The sequence below is a fragment of the Girardinichthys multiradiatus genome, chromosome 6, assembly GCF_021462225.1.
Source record: "Girardinichthys multiradiatus isolate DD_20200921_A chromosome 6, DD_fGirMul_XY1, whole genome shotgun sequence".
NCBI lineage: Eukaryota > Metazoa > Chordata > Actinopteri > Cyprinodontiformes > Goodeidae > Girardinichthys > Girardinichthys multiradiatus.
In genome coordinates, this window is record NC_061799.1 from 37,691,657 (window position 1) to 37,702,710 (window position 11,054).

General features: G+C 42.9%; 1 protein-coding gene across 5 annotated transcripts; it reads left to right on the forward strand.

Moving 5' to 3' along the window:
• The first annotated feature begins 3,605 nt into the window (after positions 1-3,605).
• LOC124870589 (gastrula zinc finger protein XlCGF48.2-like) lies at positions 3,606-11,042 on the forward strand. Of its 5 annotated transcripts, none has more exons than XM_047369382.1 (4): positions 3,606-4,058; positions 5,523-5,708; positions 8,817-9,002; positions 9,837-11,042. In XM_047369382.1, the coding sequence occupies exons 1-4, from the start codon at positions 3,785-3,787 to the stop codon at positions 10,634-10,636; spliced, it is 1,446 nt and encodes a 481-aa protein (XP_047225338.1). In that variant the 5' UTR covers positions 3,606-3,784; the 3' UTR covers positions 10,637-11,042. The 5 variants fall into 5 exon arrangements, with proteins under 5 accessions (XP_047225338.1, XP_047225341.1, XP_047225339.1 ...); XM_047369385.1 differs by having other exon boundaries at positions 3,607-4,058; positions 8,817-8,921; XM_047369383.1 differs by having other exon boundaries at positions 3,609-4,058; positions 8,817-8,978.
• The last annotated feature ends 12 nt before the right edge of the window (positions 11,043-11,054 follow it).

Sequence of the window (11,054 nt, forward strand, 5' to 3'; positions counted from 1 at the left end):
CAGTGTGGTTTTCGTCCCGGCCGTGGAACTCTGGACCAGCTCTATACTTTCTACAGGGTTATCAAGGGTTCATGGGAGTTTGCCCAACCGGTCCACATGTGTTTTGTGGACCTGGAGAAAGCATTCGACTGTGTCCCTCATGGTGCCCTGTGCGGGGTGCTCCAGGAGTATGGAATTGGAGGCCCTTTATTAGGGGCCATCAGGTCTCTGTACGAGCGGAGCAGGAGTTTGGTCCGCATTGCCGGCACTAAGTTGGACCTGTTCCCGGTGCATGTGGGACTCCGGCAGGGCTGCCTTTTGTCACCGGTCCTGTTCATAACTTTTATGGACAGGATTTCTAGGCGCAGCCAAGGGCCGGAAGGGGTCTGGTTTGGGGACCAGTGGATTTCGTCTCTTCTTTTGCAGGATGACGTGGTCCTGCTGGCCCCCTCTGGCCAAGACCTACAGCATGCGCTGGGGCGGTTCGCAGCCGAGTGCGAAGCGGCTGGGATGAAGATGAGCTCCTCCAAGGCCGAGGCCATGGTTCTCGACCGGAAAAGGGTGGCTTGTCCTTTTCAGGTTGGAGGGGAGTTCCTGCCTCAAGTGGAGGAGTTCACGTATCTCGGGATCTTGTTCACGAGTGAAGGAAGAATGGAGCGGGAGATCGACAGACGGATCGGTCCAGCTGCCGCAGTAATGGGGGCGCTGTGCTGGTCCGTTCAGAATCAGAATCAAAAAAGCTTTATTGCCAAGTACGTTTTTGGACATACAAGGAATTTGTTTTGGCGTAGTCGGTGCAATACAATACAAATTAAACAGTATAAACATATCTACAATATAATATAAATATATGTGCACAGTTTTAAGTGAGTGAGAGTAAATATAGAGCAGTATAAGATGCAAGAGCAATACAACAGTGCAGGTGATCATTGTGCAAGTAAAGCAGGAGTCCAAGCTGAGCGTTAATGTAACGCATAGAGTTACAGGTTACAAGTGTCCTGTCTGCAAAAAAAAAAAAAGAGGGGGGGGGCGTGTGGGGGAAAGGGAGAGTGTCAGTGTGGTTTCCGGGCTTTGTTAGCAAGGCTGGTGGCAGATGGGAAAAAACTGTTCTTGTGGCATGAGGTTTTGGTCCGGATGGACCGCAGCCTCCTGCCAGAGGGGAGAGTTTCAAAGAGTCTGTGACCGGGGTGGGAGGGATCAGCCAGAATCTTCCCTGCCCGCTTCAGGGTCCTGGAGGTGTACAGTTCCTGGAGCGACAGTAGACTGCAGCCAATCACTTTCTCAGCAGACCGAATGATGATATCCTTGGAAGTAACAGCGGCGTACCAGATTTTGATGGAGGAGGTGAGGGTGGACTCAATGATGGCTGTGTAGATGTGCACCATCAGTCTTTGGCAGGTTGAATTTCTTCAGCTGCCGCAGGAAGAACATCCTCAGCTGGGCTTTCTTGATGACGGAGCTGATGTTTGACTCCCACTTGAGATTCTGGGAGATGATGGTTCCCAGGAAGCAGAAAGATTCCTCAGTGTCAATTGTGGAGTCACAGAGGGTGATGGGGGCAGGTGGGGCTGGGTTCTGCCTGAAGTCCACAACCATCTCCACTGTCTTTAGAGCGTTGAGCTCAAGGTTGTTCTGGCTGCACCAGTCCAACAGATGGTCCACCTCCCATCTGTACGCAGACTCATCACCATCAGAGATGAATCTGATCAGAGCGGTGTCGTCCGCAAACTTCAGAAGCTTGACAGACTGGTGACTGGAGGTGCAGCTGTTGGTGTACAAGGAGAAGAGCAGAGGAGGTGTTCCTCGGGAGGTGTTTCAGGCATGCTCCACCGGGAGGAGGCCCAGGGGACGGCCCAGGACACGCTGGAGGGACTCATTCTCTCGGCTAGCCTGGGAACGCCTTGGGCTCCCCCCGGAGGAGCTGGAGTAGGTGTCTGGGGAGAGGGGCGTCTGCTGAATCTGCTAAGTCTGCTGCTCCTGCGATCCGGTCTCGGATAAAGCGGAAGACGACGAGTACGACGAGTATGAGTGTTTGCATAACATTTATGTTTTATGTATAAAAAACTAACTTTTTTTAAAAAAAGATTTCAAAATAAACTTTCAAATGACAGACAAATACAATAATCTGCATGTTAAAATCATGGAGACAAAGAATGTAACATTTAAAAAGAGTTTATTTTAGTACATCACTTGAATACATAACCTAACAGTCTAATAATGTTAAAATCAGGCATTTCTATGTCAGAACTACATTTTGAACAGACCTAATTCTAGTCTGCTTTTACACACATTCATCCATGCATTTTCACTGCATCCATCCATCCATCCTTTTCTCTGCATCCAGTTTAAAAAGAGTTTTTAAAGCATCATCTGCAACCACAGTTTCCTAGTGATATTTTTAGTTCAAGGAACAATCTGCTTCACTTTCTCTGCATGGCATTCATTTGGACCCAGTAAAGAGCCTAGGTGTCATATTTGACCAGGACATGTCATTTAAATCTCATAAAAAACAGGTTTCTAGGACCTCCTTCTTTTACCTGCACGGTATTGTCAAAGAGTGTCACAGAAAAAAAACAATCCCTGCATTTTTCACTTTAAGGCTGGACTATTGTAATTCCACCCATCAAACTGCTAAGGAAGGATAAGGGTTCTGTGTCCCAGAGATGATACAAACAATGGTGCCTAATGTGTGAATCAACCTCAAAACAAAAGCAAAAGGCCCTGAAGATGCTGCCTGAAGCTGGTAAGAGAGTGTTATCCACAGTGAAACAGATTCTGTACTGACAATGGGTTAAAAAAACAGTATTGAAGAAACTATTACTTTAAAAATACAGATTGCAAATGCACACAGTAAACCAAAACTGAAATGTCTGGCCATAATGACTAGTGTTATATTTGGTCGAAAAGGTGGGAATTTTGCAAGCCTAAGAAAACTATCTCAGCTGTGAAGTACAGGGGTGGCAGCATCATGTTGTGGTGGTGTTTTAATGCAGGAGGGAATGGTGCACTTCACAAACGAGATGACGTCACGAGGAAAGAACATTTAGTTTGAAACATTAATGCAACATCTCAAGACAGAAAAGTTAAAGATTGGGCACAAATAGTTTTTTTTTTTTTCAAATTGACAAAGACCCTTATCATCAAGTTGGCAAAGTGACTTAAGGAGAACAAATTCAATGTGACTATAGTAGTGACTATAAGGAAGTTCGGATCTCAGTCACCAAGAAAATGTGTGTGCAGATCTGAAAAGGTGTCTGCGAGCTGGGCGTCCTAAAAACCTGGCTGTTGCACCAGTTCTGTCAGGATTGTGGAAGGATACCCAAAACATCATTCATTTTCAAAAACAATTCAAACACTTATGTATGCAAACTTCTGAATTTGAAGAAAAGAAAAAAATATCTTCTTATTCATTCTGGCATATGGCAAATATAACTAGTTGTAGTAATCCTAACTGACCAAGAACAGGAAATATTTTGTGATTTAATGGCAGACGGTGAGAAAAAAATGGTTATGTATCATTTTATGCAGTGGTTTAACTGTGTGTTTACGCTTAGATGTATGAATATTACTTCACTTTGTACGTTTAATATTAGGAGGGATCTTTCTAAGTAAGCAGTGCAGTACATTACAGTGAGGGATTCGTACATTCACCTATATGACCGGTTTTACGGTCATTACCGCCTATCTCACTTCCGGCTTCAGATTACCGGAAGTACACCAAAATTAAACTCACGGGACGCTGATTCCCATCTTCACAGGCAGCCAAAACATCGCTTCTGTAGAGTTTTTAAGCTCTCTCAGCGGGATGTCTTTCCCCTCAGCTTTTGGTACGCAGGTGGCCGCCATCATGGATGTTCTGGCCAAAGCTGCGGTGGCAGAAATAACGATGCTGGTGGAAGAGGGCAGTGTGGCTCTGCGCCTGGAGGTGAGCAGGAGGGACAGTGAGATCCAGGAGCTGCGGAGCAGTATGAAGAGGATGGAGACTGAGCTCCAGAAGGCTCAGGAAGCTGCTGCAAGGCGAGGTACGGCCGAGAAACAGGTGCAGACCGCTCCAGCAGGGGGTCAGGAGTCGTGGAGAGGTGAGAAGAAAGGAGGAGACGCCTGACACACCAAAGTCCATTTAAAACCTCTTAAATTCAGGCTGATTACCGGATAACAAGGTCTTCTTCACTGTTACTTCAGAAGTTCACGCTGTGAAATAATTTTTTTGGTCTCCTGTTAAATTCGTCTAATGCTATAGCGTGTTTTGGTATAATATAATGGTAATAACACGCAATGGATAATAAAAGTGTACAAAACCCCTGTTCAACTGACTGGTAAAAAATAAAATAATGAAAACATACAAAACCTTTTTACGTCTTTCATGTGACATGCAGTCATGCGAAAAATATAAGACACCCATTAAATATACATTTTTTCTATTAAGGGATATCGAGGTGTAAATATGTTTCCTAGCTGAGGAAAGGTTAGCAGATCTTCTGGTTCCCTAATATCTGAAATAACTTCAGTGAGGTTCTACTTGTAGCCATCTGGCAGGCTCTGACATTGTTGTGAGGAAAGTTTAGTTGGGAGATGTTTGAGGGATTTTTGTATGATGATTCTATATTGGTAAGCTGAGTAGGTAATGTTGGTGCAAAGCATCCCTCAACCATGACACTTCCGCCTCCGTACTGCAAAGTTGGTATAAGTTTGGAGTTTTGGGTCATGCCAAACTCGCCCTGTGTTCAGGTGTCCAAATCATTCAATTTTAGACTCAGCTGTCCAGAGAACAATATTACAGAAGTCATGGTCTTTGTCCGCCTTATCTATGGCAGTCTTCAATCTGGGCTTCATGTTAGTCTTTGACAGAACAAATTTGTGCAGTCTCTTTCTGATCATACAGGCATGCACTTTGACATCAACAGCAGCAAGAGCCTGCTGTAGGTCCCACAATGACAATTTACGATTTTTGGAGACTTCTTTTAGCATCTTGCACTCTACAACTAGAAGACATTCAAAACAACTGCAAGAATGCCCAGGTGTGGTCATCCAGGTGAGTTTACCCAGAAAGCAGACTGTTTTTCGAACACCAGAATAACCTGTTTCAAATAATTTTGAGATCTTTTAAAATCTCCTACCAGATTTATAAGCTGCTGCAGTCTTCATACTGAAGGTCTCAGGCAGTTCTTTTAATCACACCATAGTGTCCACTCTCATTTGAACAGTCAGGAGCACACCAAACTGAACGTCTGAGGACTGAACAGGGTAAACCTCCTTCAAAGTGCTGAATAATGTTGTCATCATGTGCCCCTGGTGGGATATGCCTTCGTGTTATTTTAGCCATTTTACGTTGGAATACATGTGGGGTTGTCATTATTTATTTATTACTTTCCAGAAATTGCATTTTCTATTTGTAAAAGTTTTAAACGGTCTGTTCTTCAGTTCTAAAAGTTAATAATGAGACAACTCTGTATACCATATCTTTTTTCACTAAAATGAATTGTTCAAAATGAATATCAGTGATTTTTTATTGACAGCACATTATTGTTTTCTTTTGGCTGCAGATAAAAAGAAACATCATGAAATAAACAGGGAATATACTGAGCTAACCACTGCTGATTCACTCTGTGAGGCTCACATCCGTCCAGCTGTGAAACGAGAGCCAGAAGGTGAATTTCACTTCGGTGAAACATCCGAGCATGCAGTGACAGATGCAGCAAATCGAGGTGACCCCATCTGGTCTGCTTGTGGTGTGTTTGAGAAAAACTCTGCCGCGATTGCGCAGCAATCACAGATTTTTCCATCTACTGTCGAGGAGTACTCTTATTCCAGAGACATGCAGAGCTCATATTTTGTGAATGTTTTAAATAGTCTGTTCTTCAGTTCTGTGCTATTAACATTAATAACAAGTCTCCATGTGTAGTCCAAATTTTAGTCCTTACTTTTAGAGCTCTGTGTGACCTCTGACCTTCTGGAGCCCTACACCTCTTCTCTCAGTCTGAGATCTTCTAGTCAAAGGCTGTTAATGCTTCCACAAACACATTTTAAGACCAGAGGGGATAAATCCTTTACAGCTGTGGCCCCCAGATCGTAGGAGGCATTGCCTCCATCTTTGCACTTGTCATGCATATTTTCCCTGTGCATGTGTGGGTTTTCTCCAGGTACTCCGTTTTCCTCCCACAGTCTAAAAACTTGACTGTTAGGTTAATTGGTGTCCATAAATTGCCCTTAGGTGTGACTGCATGGTTGTTTGTCGTGTGTATCTCTGTGTTGCCATGCGATGGCCTGGCGACCTGTCCAGTGTGTACCCCACCTCTCACCTGTAGACTGCTGGAGATGGGCGCCACCTCTCCTGCGACCCTGTATGGAAGAAGCGGGTATAGAAAATGGGTGGATGGATGGACATACTGGTCCTTCTCAAAATATTAGCATATTGTGATAAAGTTCATTATTTTCCATAATGTCATGATGAAAATTTAACATTCATATATTTTAGATTCATTGCACACTAACTGAAATATTTCAGGTCTTTTATTGTCTTAATACAGATGATTTTGGCATACAGCTCATGAAAACCCAAAATTCCTATCTCACAAAATTAGCATATCATTAAAAGGGTCTCTAAACGAGCTATGAACCTAATCATCTGAATCAACAAGTTAACTCTAAACACCTGCAAAAGATTCCTGAGGCCTTTAAAACTCCCAGCCTGGTTCATCACTCAAAACTCCAATCATGGGTAAGACTGCCGACCTGACTGCTGTCCAGAAGGCCACTATTGACACCCTCAAGCAAGAGGGTAAGACACAGAAAGACATTTCTGAACGAATAGGCTGTTCCCAGAGTGCTGTATCAAGGCACCTCAGTGGGAAGTCTGTGGGAAGGAAAAAGTGTGGCAGAAAACGCTGCACAACGAGAAGAGGTGACCGGACCCTGAGGAAGATTGTGGAGAAGGGCCGATTCCAGACCTTGGGGGACCTGCGGAAGCAGTGGACTGAGTCTGGAGTAGAAACATCCAGAGCCACCGTGCACAGGCGTGTGCAGGAAATGGGCTACAGGTGCCGCACTCCCCAGGTGAAGCCACTTTTGAACCAGAAACAGCGGCAGAAGCGCCTGACCTGGGATACAGAGAAGCAGCACTGGACTGTTGCTCAGTGGTCCAAAGTACTTTTTTCGGATGAAAGCAAATTCTGCATGTCATTCGGAAATCAAGGTGCCAGAGTCTGGAGGAAGACTGGGGAGAAGGAAATGCCAAAATGCCAGAAGTCCAGTGTCAAGTACCCACAGTCAGTGATGGTCTGGGGTGCCGTGTCAGCTGCTGGTGTTGGTCCACTGTGTTTTATCAAGGGCAGGGTCAATGCAGCTAGCTATCAGGAGATTTTGGAGCACTTCATGCTTCCATCTGCTGAAAAGCTTTATGGAGATGAAGATTTCATTTTTCAGCACGACCTGGCACCTGCTCACAGTGCCAAAACCACTGGTAAATGGTTTACTGACCATGGTATCACTGTGCTCAATTGGCCTGCCAACTCTCCTGACCTGAACCCCATAGAGAATCTGTGGGATATTGTGAAGAGAACGTTGAGAGACTCAAGACCCAACACTCTGGATGAGCTAAAGGCCGCTATCGAAGCATCCTGGGCCTCCATAAGACCTCAGCAGTGCCACAGGCTGATTGCCTCCATGCCACGCCGCATTGAAGCAGTCATTTCTGCCAAAGGATTCCCGACCAAGTATTGAGTGCATAACTGTACATGATTATTTGAAGGTTGACGTTTTTTGTATTAAAAACACTTTTCTTTTATTAGTCGGATGAAATATGCTAATTTTGTGAGATAGGAATTTTGGGTTTTCATGAGCTGTATGCCAAAATCATCCGTATTAAGACAATAAAAGACCTGAAATATATCAGTTAGTGTGCAATGAATCTAAAATATATGAATGTTAAATTTTCATCATTACATTATGGAAAATAATGAACTTTATCACAATATGCTAATATTTTGAGAAGGACCTGTACAGTACGGTGCAAAAGTTTTAGGAAGGTGTGAAAAAATGCTGTAAACAAAGAATGCTTTCAAAAGTGTTAATCATTTATTTTCATCAATCAACAAAATGCAGTGAATGAACAAAAGATAAATCTAAATCCAATCAATATTTGGTTTGACCACCCATTGTCTTCTAAACAGCATCAATTCTTCTAGGTCCACTTGAACACAGTTTTTGAAGGAACTCGGCTGGTAGGTTGTTTCAAACATCTTGGAGAACTAACCACAGATCTTCAGTGGATGAAGGCTTTCTCACATCCTTCTGTCTCTTCATGTCATCCTAGACACACTCCATGATGTTTAGATCAGGGGTCTGTGGGGGCTATACCATCACTTCCAGTAATTCTTGTTCTTTACACTGAAGATAGTTCTTAATGACTTTGGCTGTATGTTTGGATTCGCTCACTTAACATTTTGTAAATTGATCATTTATCATTTATATTTCTGAAAGCATGCATTGTTTACAGCATTTTTTCACACCTGCCTAAAACTTTTGCACAGTACTGTACTTAACATAAACTCAACTTTTCTAATGGCATCAACAGTAGAAAAAGGAGTTGTTCAAACTTTAAAAGTAACAATCTCAGTCATACTGGTTACATCAATTTTAGGGGTTTTCAGACATCAGAACGTGTTTTATCACCTTTACTGCAGGATGACTAATTCTTATCATGATCATTCATCTTCACGATAAAGTTAATAATGTGACAATTCTGTATACCATATCTTTTTTCACTAAAATGAATTGTTCTAAATGAATATCAGTGATTTTTTATTGACAGCACAATATTGTTTTTTTTTTGGCTGCAGATAAAAAGAAACATCATGAAATAAACAGGGAATATACTGAGCTAACCACTGCTGATTCACTCTGTGAGGCTCACATCCGTCCAGCTGTGAAACGAGAGCCAGAAGGTGAATTTCACTTCGGTGAAACATCCGAGCATGCAGTGACAGATGCAGCAAATCGAGGTGACCCCATCTGGTCTGCTTGTGGTGTGTTTGAGAAAAATTCTGCCACGATTGCGCAGCAATCACAGATTTTTCCATCTACTGTCAAGGAGTACTCTTATTCCAGAGACATGCAGAGCTCATATTTTGTGAATGTTTTAAATAGTCTGTTCTTCAGTTCTGTGCTATTAACATTAATAACAAGTCTCCATGTGTCCAGATATGTAAAAAAAAGAACAGCACACAAGCAGGTTTCCATAGATGTCCTAATTTATTTGCATAGTTGTATCCTGTACAATTCAACTAAATGTGTTGCATTGATGATAAAAGGTATTTAAAAGTTCGTATTTTTAAATAGAAATCCAACAATACATTATATCAGTACTTTCAAAAAACAAACACCACTCTAAAAGTAAAACTAAGAGGCTATGAAAAAGGCTACATCACTGCAAGGACTGCATAAATAGTGCAAGTAACAAACCTTTTCTAAGCTACAAACTCTGGTGTCAAAAGCTGAATCCGAGATGATTGTTCATGTTTTTATTTACTCTCGTCTTGATTACGGCAACAGCCATTTTATGTGTTTGAATAAAAAAGATGTGGATTGTCTCCAGTCAGCTGAGAATGCTGCTGCACGGCTTTTTACCAACAAATGAAAGAGACAGGACATTACTCCAGTTTCAATCTCTAGACGTTGGCTACCGGTACATCGTGGAATTAATTTTCAAATTTTAGTCCTTACTTTTAGAGCTCTGTGTGACCTCTGACCTTCTGAAGCCCTACAACTCTTCTCTCTCTCTTTTCACTAAAATGAATTGTTCTAAATGAATATCAGTGATTTTTTATTGACAGCACATTATTGTTTTCTCTTGGCTGCAGATAAAAAGAAACATCATGAAATAAACAGGGAATATACTGAGCTAACCACTGCTGATTCACTCTGTGAGGCTCACATCAGTCCAGCTGTGAAACGAGAGCCAGAAGGTGAATTTCACCTCGGTGAAACATCCGAGCATGCAGTGACAGATGCAGCAAATCGAGGTGACCCCATCTGGTCTGCTTGTGGTGTGTTTGAGAAAAACTCTGCCGCGATTGCGCAGCAATCACAGATTTTTCCATCTACTGTCGAGGAGTACTCTTATTCCAGAGACATGCAGAGCTCATATTCATCTTCGGGAACGGAAGGAGCAGGTGTCTGCTTTTCTGTGCCAGTGAAAGCGGAGATCTCTGTGCATCCCGAGTTGGTTTATAAAGACCATTTGCATCCTGGTGCCGTTCAAGATGGTTGCATGGAGTCTGCAGGGCCATTACCAGCTTTGCGTCATGCACAGGCATCCACAGCGGGAGCATCCGGATCAAATGTGGAGAATTTCAGCAGCAAAATTAACTGCAGATCAAAAAGATTTATGACTGTGTGGCGAGCAAATCAGAGTGTTTACATCTGCTCAATGTGCAACAAGAGTTTCCTCCGCTTGTCTCTGCTGGAGGAGCACAAGAGCACCCACCACCCCTCCAAACCTTTCAGGTGCCTCGAATGCGGGAAGTCTTTCACCCAGAAGACCCGACTCAAGACGCACCAGTGGGTTCACACAGGAGAGAGGCCGTTCAGCTGCAGCATCTGCGGCAAGAAGTTTTCCAGGCAGGACAACTGCCTGAGACACGAGCGGTTCCACAGTTGACTGAAGCCGTTCAGCTGCGGGCTGCTGGGGAACCTCAAAATCCATCAGGTGATCCACCTGCGAGGAAGGTAGCGCTCAGGTCATTCCACTTTCAGCAGTTCAGGTTTGAACCTTTGCATCAAATCTTGATGCTGAGGAAAAATGTCACTGTTGTATTTATTAATTTTAATAATCCACTACAATACTGGAATGAGATTCAGACTAAGGCATGGACAATATTTCTGCTTAAGGAACAGGTTTAGATGTTGATCAAAATGCTGATATTTATTTTGGATAAAAGTGATGTTTTTAAGCTTGTCTTGTGTTTAAAGCCAATCCAGTAAATGTATAACTTTGTTTTTCTGGATGTCGCCCATTAATGACTTCAAATTTACACTGATGTCATTAAAAGCATTTGTGCTTCGTACACCTTTTGTCT

Coding starts and splice junctions, on each gene's coding strand:
- LOC124870589 (XM_047369382.1), top strand. CDS start 3,785: ATGTCTTTCCCCTCAGCTTTTGGTACGCAGGTGGCCGCCATCATGGAT. Junction 4,059..5,522: donor GGGTCAGGAGTCGTGGAGAG/GTGAGAAGAAAG, acceptor TTTTGGCTGCAG/ATAAAAAGAAACATCATGAA. Junction 9,003..9,836: donor CCCCATCTGGTCTGCTTGTG/GTGTGTTTGAGA, acceptor TCTTGGCTGCAG/ATAAAAAGAAACATCATGAA.